General features: G+C 40.8%; 1 protein-coding gene across 4 annotated transcripts in view; it reads left to right on the forward strand.

Annotated features, from left to right (window-relative positions):
• Positions 1–22,208, forward strand: part of NOL4 (nucleolar protein 4) — a 191,252-nt gene extending 169,044 nt beyond the window's left edge. For 3 of the 4 annotated variants that reach the window (XM_066625199.1, XM_066625200.1, XM_066625202.1), the window contains 3 exons: positions 5,660–5,773; positions 15,514–15,694; positions 22,015–22,208. In XM_066625199.1, coding sequence (XP_066481296.1) covers positions 5,660–5,773; positions 15,514–15,694; positions 22,015–22,208 — 489 coding nt within the window. The remainder of the gene's footprint in view (positions 1–5,659; positions 5,774–15,513; positions 15,695–22,014) is intronic. The other variant, XM_066625201.1, reaches the window with a different exon arrangement.
• Positions 22,209–22,438: the final 230 nt, after the last annotated feature.

Raw genomic sequence — 22,438 nt, forward strand, 5'->3', positions numbered from 1 at the left:
CCCACCTGCCCATTCCCTTTGCAGGTTTGGCCCCAACTGTTGAATCTCTGTTCACTTGTTACAGTTTGAACTTAACAAATGGTCCTCAAAGGAATGGAGAGGCTGGGCATTCTTCCCACCATCAAGCTACACAGTGTGCATTTGAAAACATGGGAAGAACGTCCAACAAAGTTCTAAAAGCTTTCAAGATTGGTTCTGAGCATGCACAGAACTCCACTGTATATGTCTTTATATATCACCATTCAGAGAATTAGAGTTACAGGTGAGCAACCTGTCCTTTTTGCTGAGATTTTGCATCTTTCATTTCTATTCAAACCAAGAATGAAGAACGCTGTAACTCAGGCCAAAATGCAGTCCTGCAGGCATTATAACAAAGTCTTTACTGTGGATGTGTGAACATGTTAAATTAGAACAATATCAGTGCATCCAACAGAGTGCAGTGCTGTTCTTTAGTTTGTAATACAGACCGGTGCTCAGACATGCATATTGAGCTAGTTGGAATTGCATGTTTTATAGTAAGAGAGAGCACTTCAAAAACATGCTACTATTCTCAAGAATTCCTTTTCAATCTTAATCCTGTAAGAAGATGTGGGTGAGTATATTCATGTGCTGTTTAAAGTGATCTCATTTCATTGACAGAATATTACACATTATAAATCATGCTTACTATAATAGAAAAGAAATATTTAGAATTACTGGACAAGAAGGAAGAAGTACCTGAAAAATATTTTGGGGTTTTTATGTGAAGTTTTAAATTCCAAATATACATACGTGGGGAGGATTGCTTTGACATGGCTAGGGCTGTTAGGGCACAAACGCAATTAGATTTGAAAGATAAATCAGTATTATTTGTAGAAATTATTGTAGAAATACATTGAGATATACATACTAAACTGTACACATTTCAATTCTAAAACTGGTTTTTGATGCACAGTACACAAGCTAATTAATACTCTGAATAATTATTCTACTGGAATTAAATTCATTCCTTTTACATTTCTGTCTTTGGACATAAGATTATAGATATCTGTACAGCTAGCTTTGAGATACTTTGAAATATACAGTACAGGTTGAGTCTCATTATTCGTGTGGGTTCCGTTCCCAGAACTCAAGTGAATGGCAAAATCATATTATAGCAAATCCATTTAAAAAACAAAGTCCCTTTGCTCAGGTGATTTAAAAACAGCCTTGCTGTCCTTTGTGATGTTAAGATAGAGTCAATAAGATGACAATCCAACAATCAATCTGTCTCCAGGTGCTTAGAAAGGATTTTCTTTCATGTGTTCAGGGGAAAGGGAGGGGGTGCCTTGGAAAGAGAATAACTGATAGATTGTCAGCTGGCTGCCCTCTCTCTAACTTATTGTAAAGAACTGTTTTCCTTTCATTTAAAGGGCCCTTCTTATCATGTTGAGATAAAAATCTCTACAACAGTAAGAAAAGCATTGTAAAGGGGTGCATTTTTCCCCTTCTCCAGGGATCAGCACATTCCTTCTCATTTGCAGGGGCCATTTGTGTTGAGTCAAATCAGTGTATAAAAAATCCAAGTATAACAAGATTGGACCTGTATTTCATATACCTCAAATGTATTTACTCAGATGTAATTCCCACTGATTTACTCCCAAGCATGTAAACTTAGGGCACAATCCTAACTTTTCAGCACTAGCTGCAATGACCTAGCTGCAATGAAGACCCAAGGTAAGGTAACAAATATGCCCTTACCTTGTGGAGGCCTCCTTACTGTCTCCCCACTGCAGGATGCAGTGCACGCCACATTGGCACAGCTACATCAGTGTTGGAAAGTTGCTTAGGATTGCGCCCTTAGATGCTCAGCCTTGCCCTACATTATCAGACCGTACTGAACTGTTGGCAAATAAAGATCCCTTAACAAATACAGTTTATAACATGACTATAATTCAACTTTTGGGCTATTAGGCTTTAATTCTTGAATGGCCTTCTGTAAATGTGACTAAAATTATTGGATTTGTCCATGTTACTGTGTCAGAGTATTAACTCATGGTCTGGTGACGGGTACAGTAGATGGCTTTAGCTGGTTGAAAGGAACCTATTTCTTAGTGTAGGATTAGGTCTTCAAAAACACTGCTGGGAGACCTCGCCATGAAATAATCTTATTTGAAGGGGACACAATTGGCTGTGTAGCCACAATGATTTCTGCAAGATCCATTTGTAAGACTTATTTGGTGGGGTCACATAAATCCACTTTCATTAAACCTCATTCATTATTAGATGATGTCAGTCAATGTAATGAACCTAATATACTGAGGCAGACATAGTCAGCTGTGAAAAACCTAACTGGGAGATAGAGAAGTTAATTGAAAATGCATGTCTGCTTGAGTTATGTCATTCCAGCTTTCAATGACTTGGAGACAAGAACTTTGTTCAAATTAGGTCTGTGGTCTCCCAAACTGGTAGATTGTGACCCACCAGCCTGGGAAGCACTGGCCAATGCCCCTTTAAGGGTTGGGAAGGGGGGAAGGCAGCAACACCATCCCCAGGATTGTGCTGCTGCCAGGGACAGGACAAGGGTTTTCTACTTACTTGCTGCTAGCACCGTAGTCCTGAGGGGTTTGGGGGGTGCAGGGAACCCTTCGCAGGGCTCCCCATGCCTGTAAAAGTATTTTAAAAAAGAAAAAAGGGCACTTCTAACACTCTTGCAGTCACAGGGAGCTCCCTGGACCTTCCGAATCCCCCAAGACTGTAGCGCTGGCTGCAAGTAAGTAGAAAACCTCCCTCCCATCCCTGGCAGCAGTATGATCCTGGGGATTGCATTACTGCCTTCCCCCCTCCCCCACAACAACTTACAGTGCTCCAAACTCCCTTGTAGGCTTTTGGGAAGCAATGAATTAGAAGTTAGGAAATAGGATGTATTCCTTATGTATTGTCCAACAGCAAACTCATTTTGTTTCAAAAAAATGATAAAAATGATGTTGTTCTCTACAATACAATCACTGTATTGCAAAATGTAATGACATCATGATTCACCACCAAAGCACATCTCTTTATTAATGCTGCAGACACTAGTCTCTGTGTTCCAACAAATCAGGTTCTCAAGGTCAACTCTAAGAGTTCTTCAGGAGTTATATTGACTAGCATTCAGCACTCCAGTTTACCTGGCCACAGCATGTTACAGGCAGAAGTCCTTTGGTCTTAGTAAAGTAATAGGCCACACCCAAGCATACAGGACTGCATTTTTAAACCACATTTTCCTTCTTTACAGCTCTTCTGATGGGTAATTTCCAAATTAGATAGAACAGTCCTTCCAAATCTTTTGGCCTTTTATATTTTATCATTGTGGATTTTGCAAAAGGTGCTTCAATACAAACAGCAAAGACTGTATTTCTAGATCTACTTGACATCGTTAACAGATACAATAAAACTGATAGATTCTCCCTCAGGAATATGTGGACATTCGCATAAACCAGTTGTTGTTTTTAATTAATAAAAGTCTTTCCAAGTAACAAGTCATATTTCAAACTGAATATAAAGAAAACTGAAGACACTTATGTCCTATTTATAATTCGATGGAAGCAAAAAAGTAGCACTCATACTGCAACACAGGGGCTATATTTTAAATAAAATTAGTTGGTGCTAGTCCAACCAAAGTTAGATATTTCCAAACCTTACTGATTTCAATGGGAAAGCTAATTACTATACACAATTGATACCAAGAGTACTTAAATTTGGCAGGATTTTATCCCACATGGAATGTTTGTGAAACAAATTTGGCCTACAAGTATTACAAAATCTATCAACTTTTAGTTATAAGCACTGGTACAAGTGTCATAAAATTAAAATTGCCAGACTTCCAGCAGTTTCAACTTGTTACAAATTCAGTCATTTCCATTTTTTAATTGATGCATCATGTTTTAGTAGTTGTGTTACCATTGATTTACCATCAAGAGTTCCAACAGACTACTTAAACACTATTTAAATTAATGGAATGACTCACATTCATTTCAATAGCCTTTGGATTAGTCCTTTATGTTTTAGTGTGACAGCTGGATCTTTACTGAGATACAACCAACAACTATAAATCAGAAACAACATTTGTGTGTGAGGCAATGGACATGCATTAGAATGAGACTGGGTGACTCTTAAGGCACATTATGAACCGCTAAAGTGGGTTTTGTATTGTTGAGAAAAACAAAATATAATTTAATGCATTTCAAAATAGTATTCAACTAATATTCAGATTTTGCAAAGATGTTAAATACCATAGGTCAGAGAGCCATTTTTTTACAGAGAACCTGCATATTATATAGATAATTCTTAAGAAGGTAATAGCAAACCTGTTGCTTAGCTTAGCAGCCTGTCAGTGCAGTATGTCAGGAAAGCCAACAATGATATGATAATAGAGATTACAATTACTGATGCATATCATTATCAAGAAAAAAATTTTCATGAAGACCAAAGGACTGCACAGTCCAGCGGGTATATCTGTATCCAGTTTCTTGTAAAGTCCTAACAGTGTGCTGCAACCTAAGAAAGTTAGTCATGATTAACTTAAGCCTTATGAGACTCACAGCCCAATTCTATTTGGCTAATCCACTGGCAGAATGAGCATCAGCATTCTACCAGCAGACACTACCTTACAGTAGTCATAAAAACCTCTCCAGCAGCGTATGATCCTGTGCACTGCCAGAACACTGAGAGGGAGGCCAGAGTGTCCGCGCATGAGCTAATGGATTCATGGAAGTCGGCTGACCCAGATAAGCCAGTGGGGAGGCAGAACAGAGGGGGGGCAGGTAGAAGAGAGGAGGGTGGGTGGAACAGGGCAGCAATAGGGATAGTGAGGAGGGTGGATTAGGGCTGGGAACAGGTGACATTAGGTGGATTAGGGCTGGGAACAGGGTGGGTTTGGTGACAGCAGCATCTGCTGAATCCAGACTCCCTTCCTGGACCTGATCCCCCAACCCAGGTCCACACAGACTTGCACCAGTGATTTCACTGGTGCAGGCCCAAGTAGACCCTTCTGGGCCTCCGAGTTTTACGCAAGGTAAGTCCTATGTGACTGCCCCCCCCCCCGCAGGATATAGCACAAGACTTCATAGCGCGGCTGCATCATTGGATGGGGGGAAGGATAGGATTGGGCTGTTAATCATGACTAAATTTCTTAGGATATAATTCAGTGTTACACACTCCTTAATTAAACACTGAGGCCTTAATTTAGCAATCTTGTAAGCAAGACTAGCCAGTTCCTAGGAATGGCGAACTGAGTTTAAGTTGAAAGACTAAAAAAAAAAAAAATGATGATTTAAAATATGCAGTCAAGAATAAAGAATAGTACAATTTATAGTCAATATTATTTATTGTAATTCAAGACTAAAACAGTTCATATTCCCATCAAAGGAATATTTCCTCAAAATGCAGCCTTTGGAATATATGTAAATAACCATATGAAAATAATGTTGGGACAGAGGAAGAACACACTTTTGAGAGATCTGTGGATCAACTGCAGCTTTAACCTCTTAACTAATTTTCATTCTTCACATTGACAATCTCCATTTCCACTTTCTGTTAATGCAAAATACATGTCAATGAATAGACCCTCCTGCACACATGTTACTTACGTGCCCTGCTGTGGATTTGGTGATGATCTTAATTATGTTTTTATGTTTTTTTTTCTCTCTCTCTTTCATAGTCACGTCCCATTCCTTCACACCTTACTTCAGCAGTAGCAGAGAGCATCCTGGCCTCAGCCTGTGAAAGTGAAAGCAGAAATGCTGCAAAGAGGATGCGACTGGATCAACAGCAGGTACAGTGAAGGGAAGAGTAGGATACAGGCGACAATAAATGCAGGCTTGTGAAATCTCTTATTAAGCTGCTATCCTGTCCACATTTACCTGGGATTAAGCCCTATTGACTATAATAGCACTTTCTTTTGAATTGACATGCATAAGATTGCATTGTTAGTTGTTGTTAGGAGATCACGTATCAATTAGAACAATGGTTCTTAAACCTTTTGGGAGCTTTCCTCCCAAAGTAAGTCTTTGCAGGGGAGGGGCAAGGGCAGCGACACAATCCCCAGGATTGTGTTGCTAAGGGGGGGGGGCTGAGGGGGTGCTTTTACTTACTGTGTGTTAGGGCAAGCAGCAGGAGATGCATGGAGCCCTGGGGAGCCCTGCAGAGGGCTCCCCGAGGCTTGGAATCTTCAGAAATAGCAAGTGCAAGCGTTTGCAAACCAGAAGTGACTTGCACTTGCTGTTTCAGAAGATTTCAAGCCTCAGGGAGCCCTCTGCATCTCCTGCTGCTTGCCCTAACACACAGTAAGTAAAAGCACCCCCTCGCCTCCCTTAGCGACAGGATCCTGGGGGTCACAATGTCGCTTCCCCCACCCCTTAAAGGGATAGGGGAAGCATTACACAAACTGGTGGGTCACAACCCACCAGTTTGAGAACCACTGATATGAGAAAGTTTGTGCCGTACTGTCCACCTCCAACAGAGCAACTTAACACAGAGAAGAGTAATTTCTCCAAAGGTTCTCTTGAATGTTTAATATTTTTTCAAGTGTGTATGAAAGCGTTAGACTGGAAATGGACATCATATAAGAAGAGGATTCCATGTGCTCACCATGCTGCAAGCCACTTTCACAAATAAGGATGCAACTTTATACACATATAAGGATGTGTTTATACCTGGGAGTAAATCTCATTAATCTCAATAGTATTTACTTCTGAGCAGAAGTACATTGGATTGTGCTGTCAATTAACAGACCAGTATACCAGTGAATCAACCTGTTTGAAACCTGTCTCCTTTCCCCTCCCAGGTGAAGACACAGTGACCCACAGTTGGGTACCTAAGGGCACAATCCTAACCAGGTGTACTCAGAAGTAAGTCCTATTGTGTTCAATGGGACTTACTCCCAGGAAAGTGAGGTTAGGATTGCAGCCTAAGATGGGAGGAGATTGTGCTGATTTGATCTCCAGCATCTTGCTGTTGGGTACTTTAGTGACTTTCAGAGGAGGAGGAGGAGGAGAAGATAGTTTGTAGGGAGAGGTGAAATGATGAGCTTCAGCTAGTGTTGTGGTTGCTTGTGTACTCACCCGCTAGATTAACTGAGAATATTCATCACGTGGCTGAAGAACATGCAATCTTTCATTATCAGGTTCATCCTTTGCAATGCCAAAATGAACTTATGCTGAGTGTATCAACAACATTTTATGGAATGTGCAACTATATAACATGTAACATATCAATTAGCAATGTATGGTATTATAAAGAGTAAATCACTCAGGCTGCAATCCTTTACACACTTACATTTACTCACAACTGTGCAATCCTTTACACACTTTCAGTGGGAGTCTCATTAAAATAAATGGGATTTACTTCTGAGTAGGCATGCTTAGGCTTGCTTAGGCTTGAGCTTCAAATATGTATTTGTGTATGTTAGCAATACTTAGTAGCAAAGTTTTCTGTAAATATTTATCTCTGTATGTAAGGCCAAATGAATATCTGTGCAAATATGTCAAGGCGTTGGGTTGGATCCTCAGCTTCCACTCTATAATGCTTTGGGGAAGGAGTTCCGTTTGATAACCACAGTGAAAAAGGTGAGGATCCAACCCACTCTTGATTGTAATGTTGTGCTTATATAGCAGTCTGCGTGCTCCATTCTGTGACCTGTAATGGTATCTAAACAAGTTATGCTATATTTGATGGAGAGAGAAAAAATGAGGTAACAATTATACTAGACTACATACTTTATAAGTGGGAGTATATAAACTGCCTTAAAATAAAGCTAGGAAGGCAACCAAAGCTAGAAGTGAAAGTTTGTCATAGGACAATAATCCATCTATTCATTTAAGGTACGTGCTGCCTACCATTCTTGACGGATCTTGAAAAAAATGGTAGGTTTTATATAGGTTGAAACATACTGATTTCTTCTGTTTAAGTGGCTCATAATCCTGTAGGGCTAATGCATTTTTATTCTGGAAGTAGATAATGATCCCAGAACACTTAGTGTTCATGGGGTTTAATGAACCAAATCAAGAACCAAACAGCATCTAGTCCCTGTTTAGAAATAAAATTTTCCATCACTACAGATCACATCAACCTTATATAACCTTAGTGAAATTGAAAGAAATTCTTGGACACTCTGATGTGCCAAAACACTATTCTGTAATCTGAACTTTTAAGTTCATTGCTCATAAAATTTAAACTGGGTCAAGTCATGAAGAATTAAAGCTAATGAAAAACTTAATATTATGTCAGGGTGGTTCTTTTACCACTTTACATGTAAAAACAATGCTATCCAATGAGATAGGGCATGCTCATCAGAATGCCCCCAGCCAGGTCTAGTTATATGGAACTAGTCGTGTGTAACACCTGGTGGACTTAAATGGGGATGCACAACCCAATCAACATCAAAAATTACATCCTCCAGTTCAGAAGGAGGTTGTTGTTTAGTAAAGGCATCAGAATTGTTAAAGCAAAATTCAGAATTTGCCAGAATTAACATCAAAATCACATTCAACCCAAATGTAGTGGTAATTGAGTGATAAGCAAATTGACAGTTCTCAGAACAAAACAAAAACTACATTAGCTGCATACCTAGAATATGAAATACAAGCTATCCAGTACTACACAATAATTTTTTTAAAAAAGGTATTGATTTTCTCAGTTGTATAATAATGACATTTAAAACCATGTGAACACTGAATAATGAAAATTAAATCCATTATTTAGTGTATTGAACAGTCAGAACCAAATATTACATATAACTAGAATTTCTTACATTATTATCTAAATACTGGAAGTCCACAAATCATTGCAATTTGTGTTATAAATTCCCTGCATTTTTCTAACATTGTGAGTTTATAGATTTTAATACATATAGAGGTGTTCTTAAACGTTTTTATTTTTTCCACAGATTTTGTTTTTTCCCCCAAGAAAAAAAGTGCAGAAAGCAGTATGTATTTTTATCCCAAAGGCACATTTTGATAAATTATAATGATTAATTGTAATAGCTTTAAAAGTGTACGTGGTAGGTGATATAGGGCCCATTCCTATCCAATTTTCCAGTGCAAGTGCAGCTGTGTCAATGGAACATGCACTGCATCTTGTGGTGGGGCAGCAATCACAGAGGCCTCCTAAAGGTATGGGAACATTTGTTCCCTTACATTAAGGCTGCATTGCAGCTGCATCAGTGCTGGAAAATTGGATAGGATTGGGCCCATAGATGATATAGTGCAAGGCTTCTCAAACTGGGGCATCGCAACACCCCAGCCTGAGGGCCCTGGAATCTTTCCCCTTAAGGGACAGGGGCAGGGGTAGGCGGGAGGCAGTGACACAATCCCCAGGATCGCATTGCTAAGGGGGCTGCAGAAAGTGGCATTTACTTACCAGTCCCTACAGCAGCATCCCGGGGGTGCGGGGAGCCCTGTGCGACCCTCCACAGGGCTCCCCAGCCTTCAAAAAGTGAAAGCGGAGCGATTGCGCTCCACTTCCAGTTTTGCAAATGTGGGACACGATCACTCCACTTTCACTTTGTGAAGGCTGGGAAGCCCTGAGGAAGGTTGCGCAGGGCCCCTCACACTCCCGGGAGGCTGCTGTAAGGATTGGTAAGTAAATGCCTGTCCCTGCAGCCCCCTTAAGCGACATGATCCTGGGGATCACATCGCTGCCTTCCCCCTGTCCCCGCTGCCTTCCTGCAGTCCTCAAACTCCCTGAGAGTTTGAGGACCGCAGGTATAGTGTCAGCAGATGCAGCTACAGAACCCAATCCTGTCCAGATTTCCATTGCTGATGCAGCCATGCCATTGGGGTGTGCACTGCATCCTGTGGTGGAAAAGTAGTAACGGAGGCCTCCTTAAGATAAGGGAATGTTTGTTCCCTTACCTTGTGGCTGCATTGGCACTGGAAAAGTGGATAGGATTGGGTCCATAGTCATTACACAGTGAATTCGGTGTTAGAAAATGGGTTTATTTTTTGCAGATTTTGGATTTTTTTTTTTACAAAAACGAGAAGTGCAGAAAGCGGTATTGTGTGTTTTTATTTTGTTATCATTGAAAAATCACAAGTCTACCCATTGACTAGGGGTCAAGGTATACCTTTTTGAGTAGGTGATTTGAGCTAGGATGCTTGTTTATTATTCAATTAACAGCAGAGAGATTCCTTGCCTCCTCCGCCCACAGATTAGGAATGTGGCAAAGTAGGAGAGAGGTCTTGTGCCTCTACCATAGTCCTGCTCCAGATCCTCCACCACCCCCAGTTCTTGCAGTTTGTTTTCTTGAGGAAAAAATGCTCCTATGGTGGGAGCTTTTTTCCAAGGGCAAATAGCAGCTGTGGGGGGGGGGGGTGTCCAAAAAAGATTGGGACCATGGCAAAGGAAAAAGGTTGATTCCCCCTTCCTCTTGCCACAGTTTTGACACATGGGGGCACATTTGATATTCACTGAAGAAAAAGCAAGTGCCAGCCTCCATAACATGCTTAAAGTTTAATTTGACCCTGCACACACTGATAGGGGGTATGGAAGCTGTTTCTGCATGGCAGGTATCCATACTGCTCTGATGATGACTGTAATCCTGTGTAGACTGTGTAAATGACATGTTTCCTTCCCAGATCAGCATTGCCTCTTTGTAGGGGCTGGATAAACTGGCATAGGAAAGAACCACATCATTCATCTGCCCAATGCAGCTGCTCTTTAAAGAGATTAATGTAATGTTGTAGGCTCCAATCAGACACAGGCAGCTCCCACATCACTCTGAGAACATAAAAACCATGCCGAATTGGCAGAACAGATTTTTTTCTCCAGAAACATGATATTATCAATTTTAGAGCCTATGCATTTACTGTAACACAACATCCAATTGTGCCTTCTTTAGAACATCGAGCAGCACTAACATAGGCTCTATCCTATTCAACTTTCCACAACTCTATCTTATCCAACTTTACACTGCATATCTCTTCTAACTTGGGGAAAAATATATATTCTGGAATATAAAGAATGGGAAAAATCATTCCAACTATTAAGAGTGCTGTATTGAAAGATGTTACCTAAGTAATTACTGAAGATCTTTTAGGGCAAGTTGAACAATTATTTAATGATTTTGGTGCATACAATCCATGTGGCCAGAAGATTGGAAGAACTGGAATACCAATTCTAACCACATGTGCAAGAGTATTTATAACTGGAAATGTGAGTAGGTAGTCAAGAGCGTGTGTTTAGGTAGACCATCTAAATTTGGCAGTGGATTGGACTTGACAACCCGTGATTATTATTTTTTTTCCATTTTCCTATGATTCCATTATTCTATTCACCTTGATACCTGGGCAGCTCAATGCTAACATTCTGGAAACTGCACATTTTATTATACTGATAAGCCTGCAGTGTAGAAAAGAAGCAAATCACCCATGCTTTATCATTGCATTGTTATTGGCAATTATGCCATTTAATTTGAAGCTTGAAAAACTTACTAACCATTTCTAATCCTTCCAGTTCCAGTGAAGCATAGTTCAATAGGTGAGGTTAAAAAAATCATGCATGTCTAAAAACATAGACTATCTATCGTACATTCATTTATGTATTCAATTAAATAATTCATATCACTGGGAAGCATCTGGAAATCAGTTCCAGTGGCACCAGAAGCTGTTTCTGTGTGGTGCTGGACCTTTTTGATGAGAGGAATAAAAAGATACAAAAATATGTGGAGAGAAGTTGTGACATTACTTATACCTGACAATATTGATTAGCAAGAGTTGATGCATAGATTTAGCTCAGGAACCAAACTTAAATGGCAGTAACCTTTCCCTTCCAGGGAATCAGACCAAACCGACACCTCAAAAAGAAAGCTTAACAGCACACCCCTATACATGTCTACTTGGAGTAAGGCACACTGTGTTCAATAGGGTTTATTCCCTGAAATGTGTGTTTAGGATTGCAGTCTAAATTGTATTGCCTGAGGGATCAGATTAATAACTATGATAAGTAAACTTAACTATGGCATACTGCAGTGTAATGATAGGAAAGTATCTCTGCATAGTAAGTGTTCCGTCAAGTATTCTAGAAACTTTACAGTTCTGCAAGGTCTGTCATGGTGATGGAATCATGTGGCCACATTCCCATTACAGGAATTTTACTTGCCATAGTGGACTGCAGTTCATGAAAGCTTATGCTGAAATAAATGTCTGTTTTTCAGGTGCTACAAAACATTTTGTTGTTTTTACTATCAGAGAGTAAACTGTGCAATTATACTTCTCTTATTTAAGGAAGAGAAAATGGAACTCAACTCAAAATGGGTTGATTAAAAATATAATAGCAAGCGTTGAAAGCATAAGTTGTTATCATCTGATTTGGTATCTACTGATTTGACTCACCACTGATACCGAGGTCCACCATTAAATGTCTTGTAACAAGGAAAAATGCAACAAAATTCCATTTTCTACCTTTATGCTGTTAAATAATTATAATTTCATTCCATTATTCACCCCATTTAGCGGCTGAATGCAGTACAGCATCTATAGCAATGCATTCTGGGGCGACAATGGAAGAGCAAGAAACCTGGAAGTGGGTCTTTAAAATGATTTTTCCACTGATTTGGTATCCATTGACTTTTTAAAAAAATCCACTGGGGGTTCCAGAATGGAATCCCTAGTGGATAATGAGGCACAACCTGTAGAGAAATGAGGAGAGATGTAGAAATACAAGATGTGGTCCATTTGATGGCAAGTTGATAGAAGTATGATGGGATAAAATGTACATCCTTAACATTTCATGGCATGGGTCAGGACCACATAGGTTTATGGATTTTTTTACAAATGATTTGTGGATCAGATCATTATAGTTAGCCTGATCATTTTTGAAATCTATTGTTTTAATGAAGGATTAAACTAATTATGCAATATTATTGTGCCATCCCTGTTGCTAGTATTTTCACAACATTTGCACCGATATGCAACACAATCAGCTGGCAACCTTCAGTCTCGAAAGACTATGGTATCGCGCTCTGAATGGTGGTTCTGGAACAGCGTCTAATGTGGCTGAAAAGGCCGATTCGGGAGTGACAATCCCTCCCACACTGGGAGCAAGTGCAGTCTGTCCCTGGTCTGTCTCCCTGGCTATGGGCCTTCCTTCTTTGCCTCTTTGCCTCAGTCTGTTGGCCAAGTGTCTCTTCAAACTGGGAAAGACTTTGGCAACACAATACACAATATTAAAAACACAATACACTCTTCCTTCATTATCTTTACCTGTAAATTCATCTTGTAAATGGCCCTTATAGTGAAAATCCAGATTAGTACAATTATTGTATTAATTTCAATGGGAAAAATTCTAACTCATTCCAGATCAATTTCAAGTTCACCCCAAACTCACCCTAAATGCCTAATATCATAAGGAAAAGTTTTGTGCATTATAAAATAGAAGAAACAACCATTAATACAGCATCAATAATGTTAAAGTCGGCAATGAAAATGTTCCAGAAGTTCTAGCATTACATAATGAGGTTTTGCACCTCAAGCTTTAGTTGCAAACTATGAGCAACTCTCTTATGTTTCACCTATTTTTCCACTTTTCCCATGAATTGTTTTCCCATCTTCTTCTGTTCTTTAGGACCCATATTCACAGTAATTTGTAGAAACACAGAACCAAAACAGGTACACTGTAAAAGGGAGCTTGCAGTGCAAGTGCCTTGAAAGTGTGGAGATGTGCTACCCATCAGGCAGTGTGTGTCACATGAAGGAGGGTGCCTCTTCCCGAGCTGTGCTCAGTCCTCTGAGGCTCCTGAAGAGTGCTTTCCCTAAAGCCTGCAGAAGCACTCCTGAGATGGGGTCCTTCTGGACTTCTACCAGGGTGAGAAACCCAAACTTCAATCCAACCTCCTGAAATTCTTTCCTGTGCATGCATGGCAGAGCTGTTGCTTCTCCTTCTCCCCTTCTTTGTTGCCAGAGCTCCAAACAGAGGGAAGGTCTACCCACTGGGTAAAATGGAGGGTGGGGGTTGACTTACCTTCACACAGAGGGCGCAATCCTAACCCCTTACGTCAGTGCTTTCCAGCACTGACGTAAGGGCAATGCAGCTCTGAGATAAGGGAACAAACATTCCCTTACTTTGAGGAGGCCTCCATGAGTGACACCCAACTGCAGAAATTAGCACATGTCCCATTGCACTGCTATGCCAGTGCTGGAAAGCACTGACATAAGAGGTTAGGATTGCGCCTAGACTTGGTTATTCTCCCCACAACCATTCCCAGACCTTATATCAAAAATCTTGGTATGAATAAAGAGGGATGGTCTTAATATGTGCAGTATGGATATGTGAAAATCCTTATAGCTGATAAACCCCTTTATTTACCTTTACCCCTTTATTTACTGATAAAGGGGGAAAGGTACATGCATTTACAACATAATCTAGTAACATTTTTTTTCAAATTATTCAGATACTTCTAACATGAAATGTTATCTCAATTTATACAATACTGATCTAGAAAACCATAGGGTTAAACTGTGTGGAAACTAGTAGAGTCCTTTTCACATGTTGACTTAGTCTTCAGGGTTGTGTAGTGGTTGAAGTACTGGACCAGGATCTAGGAGATTAGGTTGAATTCATTATTCAGTCATGAAGCCTTACCCTTTTTCTCACGGCTGTTGTGAGAATAAAAGTAGTGGAGGGAGCAATGTGTGTCAAAAACTCTTGCTAATCGGGCACACATGATTTCAAAACCTGCTTCACCTTATTATGCAAAGGTCAGAAGCAAGACCAGTGGGCATGTTTCCCCTCCCATGCATTCACTGAACATGAATATTATCATTATTAAAGGTATTTATATACTGCTTTTCAATAAAAGCATTCACAAAGTGGTTTAAAAGCAAAGTCAAATAATTAAACGGTTCCCTGTCCAAAAAGGGCTCACAATCTAAAATGCAGTAAAAAACAGTGCTTATGATGTGCAGTATGCAAAGGGCTAAATGGCTCTGCAAATGGGTTAGTGTGTATAGAATCAGAGCAGGGTAGGCTGGGTGACTCTCAGCTTTTCTCTAGCACCTTAATGCTATGTTGACTTTTTTCTATTATTTGCTACCACCTTCTAGCTTCCTTGGTGCTGATGGACCTCTCTAGAGAATCTGCCAATGTAGTTTTTGCTTATTGAGGAAACCTCCATTGATTCTTGCAGCAGGAAAATCTGTTCAAATGCCAGCATAATATTTTTTTCCCCAGTCTCCTCATAGCCTTTTTTTCTGTATCTACAGCTGAGATTTCCATGACACAAGGAGTCCTGAACAAAGGCTAGGGGGAAGGATGGGCCAGATAGAGATGACTATAGGATACCCATAGGTGACAATGCCTGTAAGAGCAAAGCTGTAAACCTCCAGTGTCCTTGTGTTTTCTTTCTGGCAGATAAAGTGTCAATTAAAAACCTGTATGTGCTTGTTTCACATTTTTCTTTAACCAGTTGTAAAAATAGTGCACGCAAAGTCTATTAAACAACAATCTAACATCCTCGTCATTCGAAGAGCAAAATGCAGCAGTGATTTGACACTGTCCACTGAACCTTTGTTCTTGCAGGATGAGGCAGCTCCAGCTGACAAACCATATAAACAGGAACCAGCCCAGGTCACTTACTCAACATCAGCTGTTTCCAGCACACAGGAGGTGTTGTACATAAATGGAAATGGGACCTACAGTTACCATAGTTACAGAGGGTTAGGAGGTGGTTTGCTAAATCTCAGCGATGCTTCTAGCAGTGGTGAGTATTTTTACAGACTTTTGCATTTATATTTGCATGCATGAATCTCTGCCTTGACCAGCAACATTTAAAATGAAAAGTGCTGCCTGTTTTAATACAGAATATAAAATAGCCAAAGTAGTTAATATTTCTGGGCTTAAATTAAGTACTTTATAAAATACTAATAGGGACATTTACTTTATCTGGATAATTTTTTAATCAGTATTTCCCTCTATAATGAGATACCACCTACCCATATATTGAACATTCTGTAAAATATAGGGATAGGTGGTATCTCACTCTGTACAATATAGGGGTAGGTGGTATTTCATTATAGAGGGAAATACTGATTTAAAAATATCCTTGTCCCTACTAAATATCTATAATACAAGCACAGCCATAAAACAACTCACTGCTCATTCATGTCCAGATGAAAAGGATCTTGAATTGCTTCCAGAAGATGTTTGGGTATCTCCAAGAGGAGAAAGTTCCACAGCTGGAGAACAACCACCTATAGCCTTTTAACAGTGGGGAAACCATGAAGAGCTGGGCTTGACTGGCACAGCACATTCTTATGCGTATTGTCCCTCTAATTGCATACCTAAGTTTCTATGAAGTCACTCCCATAGCAAGTGGCAACCTTATTTTGGAATTCTTGATGACTCCAACTTTACATCTTGATGCTAATACTGAGCAGTGAATAATTCCCATTGATTATAACAGAATTTTCTTTCAGGTAAGTATACTTAGCATTGTGGTCTTAGTGAAGAAAGACAACTATATTAGGCCACTACATTAGCTGGCAAAAACAACTTTAACATAATGATATGCTCATTTATCCATATCTTGTTAGAAGCATTTTCTTCCTAAAGCGGTTCAAATTGATGATGATGATGTGGTTAGATGTGTGTGGTTAGATCATCATCATATTATAATCATAATCATGTGGTTAGATCATCATCCATCATGATGATGATGATGTGGTTAGATGTGTGTGGTTAGATCATCATCATATTATAATCATAATCATGTGGTTAGATCATCATCATCATCAAGTATAGTAAAGGCTGAAGAACAGGCATTAAGAAAACATGCAATAAAAGCAAAAGTAAAAATAAAACAGCAAGTGCTGTCTGTAAGGGAAGAGATGAAACAGTGGACCAACTAATTAGTTGCTGTAAAAACCCTTGGGCAGGACCTGATGTCTGGATAAAACAAACCAGTTAATAACATCTCTCTGACTGTGTAAAAATCAATCCATCATCATGATCTGTACAGCATGGGGTGAAAATCATTGATTTAGCTCTATTTCCTGCTTATCTTTCTCTACTTTTGGAAACTCAGAGGTTTCTGTGATGACTCAGCACCCTAAAAGCTCTTGAACTTTTTGAATTCAGTGTCTTTACAAAAAGGCCACATTGCTTCCCAGACAAGCCTTAGGTGAATTGGGTGTCTTCTTGGCTGGATTTCCCTCAAACAAAGGATTCAAGCCTACCCTCTTGTTAGGATTAGCATGTTAGGAGTGCAGGCTGGAGGTAGGAGAGGAGACTGACTTGGTTTATGGAATTGGGAATCAGACTGTGGATTGTGACTGGACTTTGGCTTTGGACTTTGATTTGGATACCCTGACGGATTGGACTGACCTACCTGGAACCTGACTTTGGATAGTAACTTGGCTTATTGGCAACTCTGATTGATTGGACTGGTTTACAAGGCCCAGTGGATTGGGATTTGGCAAAACAGTAGGATTGGATGCCAAGGTGGTCTTCAGTTATCCAATCAGATGACCCTATGACGTTAGCACCTCCACGTTTTTTTTAAGTCCATGCACAGAGATGCTTGTGGTTGTTGCCTCTTGTTTATTGCGTGGTGTACTATGTTTGTGCATCAATGATAGGCTCACTCACTCATTGTTAGGTGGACAGGAACTGGATCCACTTCTCCTGGAGAGCATGATTAGTAAAGCATAGAGGAAAGTATCCAGGAATTTGCATGCAAGGACTTGCTTTTCGAACCCCTGCATCCCCTCCCCATTTCTTTTATTTTGCTTTGATAATTCAGGGCCCAATTCTAAGATTTGTGCGGTGGCTCTCTGCCAGTGCGCACTGTTGCAAACGTGCTATAAGGCACGTTTGCGGGCCCTAGCACCTGTGCTTCGCTGGTAATAGCCCAGCGCTGGCCGGCACTAGACTAGCACTGGGTGGGCGCCGGAGTTCCACTACTCAGTGGTCGCATGGACTGCAGAGCAGTGGAAAGGTAGGTGGAGGCAGGGAGGAGACATTCCAGGAGGGGGAGGGAGCAGGGAGAGGGTGCAGAGGAGGCATGCCAGGTGGAGGGAGCAGGGCGGGAGGGAGGCAGGACTGGTAGAGCTTTGCTCCACCGGATCCAGAGCCTCCGTGTCAGGCTGGTTGCCCGACATGGAGGCTCTTGATTCTATCTTTGGGTTGCCATAGAATCGAGTAGCCCCATTGCGGGGCTACTCACTTTACCTGGGGGAAGGAGAAGGCTGTCTGGTGGTTGCCTGGAGCACACAAGATGTGGTGGCAGCCATTTCCAATGTAGCTGCAGCCCCTCACTCCAGGCAGCTCAGGATTGGACTGTCAGTCCTATAATACTCTTTTTTGTTTTTACAACACAATACCATGCACACTTCTCTAGGAGTAAACAACTGTGCCCATTTCTGCCTTTTAGAGACACCTTGGGTGAAATGCTGTTTTTTAGGGTTTAAATACATATTTTAGGGTTGAAATGATGTGACTTGATTAATGTGACCTTTGAGCTGTTTTCTCAAAAGCATATCCATTGTAAATGTTTGTAATGCTGCTAACTTCAACAGACATTATGATTTTCAGCAGGTGAGATCCTGACTAAATTGGGGGGGGGGATGGATATCTAGGACTAAACTACACATTGCACACAAATACATAGGAGAAAGCTCTGTTCTTGTTCGTCTTCTTCTTATTATTATTTTTTTTTTAATAAAAGCAGTCTCAGGAGGCTATTGTTTTAAGGAGAAATGCTAGGAACCCATTCCCTGCTGGCTGTTTTTCAGTTCAGCCCTCCTTTCAAATTTGTGCCCAGCACTTGGTATTTAAGGGTGTCTTGCCCTGTGCATGGCAGTTCTATTTAGCTATCATAGTTTATGGTCCTAGATAGACCTAACCCCTTCCATTCATTTGTCTAATCTTTTATAAAGCTATCTAAACTAATGGCCATTGTCCCCCTTGGGGCATTTAATGCTGTAAATTATTATCTGGCCTTAGGATTTAATTCCTAAGGAATACTTTCTGATGTTACATATTACAGACAAAGAAGGCTGATGGTTGTTTGCTTTTATTTTTTAAAAAAACAACAAATCTTTGTGCCGACAATGCATCTGGCAGTTTGCAGAGTTTGTAATTATCTGTACAATATCCTCCAAAGTTCAACAAGACTGGAGTTAAGTCTTTCTGTCCTAGCTCTCTTTGATATTTTATTACATCTGTGTTGTGAATTAAAGAGCACACACAGGTTGTAAAATATGGAGCAACTGCAGCATATGCTTGAAGTGGGGAGGGGGGGGAGAAGAAGCCCATTGCTGAGATCTCAGAAAGAGATCCCCACTTCCAGTCAGAAAAGATCCCCACTTCCATGGAGTTCAGAGTTCCAGGAGAAATCAGGCTGCAAAATTTGTATTTTTTCTTTTTTCTTGTGTGTGTTGAAAGGACTTTTCTTTTTTGCTTTTCTTTTTTTTCTCAATGTGCCAGTTTACGTAGGGACCTTGTGTTAGCAACCTTCAGTCTCGAAAGACTATGGTATCGCGCTCTGAATGGTGGTTCTGGAACAGCGTCTAGTGTGGCTGAAAAGGCCAATTCGGGAGTGACAATCCCTTCCACACTGGGAGCAAGTGCAGTCTGTCCCTGGTCTGTCTCCCTGGCTATGGGCCTTCCTTCTTTGCCTCTTTGCCTCAGACTGTTGGCCAAGTGTCTCTTCAAACTGGGAAAGGCCATGCTGCACAGCCTGCCTCCAAGCGGGCCGCTCAGAGGCCAGGGTTTCCCACTTGTTGAGGTCCACTCCTAAGGCCTTCCCTCTTGCAGATGTCCTTGTATCGCAGCTGTGGTCTACCTGTAGGACACTTTCCTTGCACGAGTTCTCCATAGAGGAGATCCTATGGGATCCAACCATCATCCATTCTCACAACATGACTGAGCCAACGCAGGCGTCTGTTTCAGCAGTGCATACATGCTAGGGATTCCAGCACATTCCAGGACTGTGTTGTTTGGAACTTTGTCCTGCCAGGTGATGCCAAAAATGCGTCAGAGGCAGCGCATGTGGAAAGCGTTCAGTTTCTTCTCCTGTTGTGAGCGAAGAGTCCATGACTCGCTGCAGTACAGAAGTGTACTCAGGACGCAAGCTCTGTAGACCTGGATCACCAAATATGAACTATCCCTAGTAAACAACTCTTCCCATTTCTGCCTTTTAGAGGCACCTTGTGTGAAATGCTGTATTTTAGGGTTTAGCTCCTCCTGGTCTCTAGCAGCTCAGTCTCCAGGTGCTGAATGAATACATCTTGTCTCTAGTACACATGCATGCATATGCACACTAAGGGTGCAATCCCAACCAACTTTCCAGCATTGGCATGGCGGTGCCAGTGGGGCATGTGCTGCTTCCTGCAGTTGGGAGGGGCAGTTATGGAGGCCTCCTCAAGGTAAGGCAATGTTTGTTCCCTTACCTTGGAGTTGCATTGCCCTTACCTCGGTGCTGGAAAGTTGATTAGGCTTGTGCCATAAAGGAGCAGACCTTGCATAGCTGCCATTTCACATGCTGATGAGACTAATTTAGAGCTGTTGACTATATGATAATCCAGTATCAAACAGAAGCAATGTTATTGTCACTGCCATCACCACTGTTGAATTTTGGATCTAGGAGTTTTGCCTTGCTATAATTGGCTGTAATATTATTTCTTTTAAACACTGCTAAATAAGTGATTCATTGGGGGGCAGAGTGCTATGGAGCCTACTGCAAGGCCCCTAGTAACATGGTATTGGTTGGATGGGGGCACCATCTTATCCGTACCTCAATTAGCAAAATATCTTGAACCAGCCCTGAACTAGTTTGGAATACTAGCCATTGCTAACTGCCAGAACAAAAAATGACTCATGTCTCATCACAGATGTCTAGACACCCTTCCACCTTTTAAAACTATATATTGCTGTTATAAATTACTGCCTATAATATTAATGTTCAATTTAAAGATAACGGCTGAATTTACCCAAACCTATTGTCTCCAATGAGCTATTAAGTATCAAACTGGCTATCCCATACTGGTAGCTGGGTTGGATTATTGCCAAGATAACTCACAGATGGCTTTGCTACTCATGAGCTATCGGTGCTTTTATCAGTGAAATAAGCTCTTGTATCATATATCTGACCTGCATTCTAGAATTCTAAGTAATTGATGCTGCCAATGAGTAATTTATGAGGCAATAACTACTTCATGTTAAATCTTGCAAGTCATTTGTCCAGCAGTGTATTTAATGTCAGATTTACTCAGTAGCTAATATGATAAATGAATGTCTAGTGCTCGAAGAGGATTCATAGTGCTTGTAGCATTTTGAGTGCTTTAGTTAGAACAAGAACTACTTAACTTCCAAGAATATGTGTTGTCCATGCAATGTAAATGAATCCATAAACCACGCTATCAGGAACTAGTTATGACTGACTGAGGGCCCAATCCTATCCAATTTTCTAGTGCTGGTGCAGCTGTGCCAATGGGGTGTGTGCTGCATCCTGTGGTGGGGAGACGGTCACAGAGGGCTCCTCAAGATAAGAGAATGTTTGCTCCCTTACCTCAGGGCTGCATTGTGGCTGCACCAGTTCTGGAAAGTTGGATAGGATTGGGCCCTGAGTCACCATTGATGGCTAGCAAAATGACATCCTGTGAGCATTAGAAATGATATATCAGTGAAAATTTTTAAGGTTCTGGAGCTAGTAGAGTTGCAGTTGTTTTAGCATAAATACTCTGCCACACACTGATACATCTGCACACCACATTCAGTTTACCAAACAACAAGGGTAAAATCAATCAAAGTGCTAACAAAAGCCGTGCCTGTTTTCTTAGTTTGGACTAAATGACTTCAAGCCCAGCAAAAATGACCACCATACACATAAGAACAGCCCCACTGGATCAGGCCATAGGCCTATAGTCCAGCTTCCTGTATCTCAGTAGCCCACCACACACACAATAACACAATAAGTAGGACTGAACCAATTCAGGATTCTGTTGTTTGTGTCAAAATAATATTAAAAAGCAATAATTAAGGTAGTCTGATGTTTCAGTTGTTTCCATTTGTCATTTCTAGGTCCTACTGATCTCAGTATGAAGAGGCAGTTAGCAACCAGTTCTGGATCTTCCAGCAGTACCAGCTCCAGACCTCAGCTGAGCCCAACTGAAATTAATGCAGTACGACAACTGGTTGCAGGGTACCGAGAATCTGCTGCATTTTTATTACGTTCTGCAGATGAACTGGAAAACCTTATTTTGCAGCAGAACTGAGACACACGACCATCCTGCTGACCTAGTTTTATCACAGAATTTCCACTAATGACATTTTGATTCCCCAGAGCAGTTTCTGCAGTCTTGTGGACGAGTTAATTTACCATAATGCCACACTGTTTTTGATGTTTTTTGGTGTGCTAAGGTTCTTCAAGTGAACTTGGACCTCCGATATTTCTGAGGTACTTTAATATATCCAGCCTATTGCTTTATGTTTGTTTGTTTACGTG

The sequence above is a fragment of the Tiliqua scincoides genome, chromosome 4 (genome assembly GCF_035046505.1).
Source record: "Tiliqua scincoides isolate rTilSci1 chromosome 4, rTilSci1.hap2, whole genome shotgun sequence".
NCBI lineage: Eukaryota > Metazoa > Chordata > Lepidosauria > Squamata > Scincidae > Tiliqua > Tiliqua scincoides.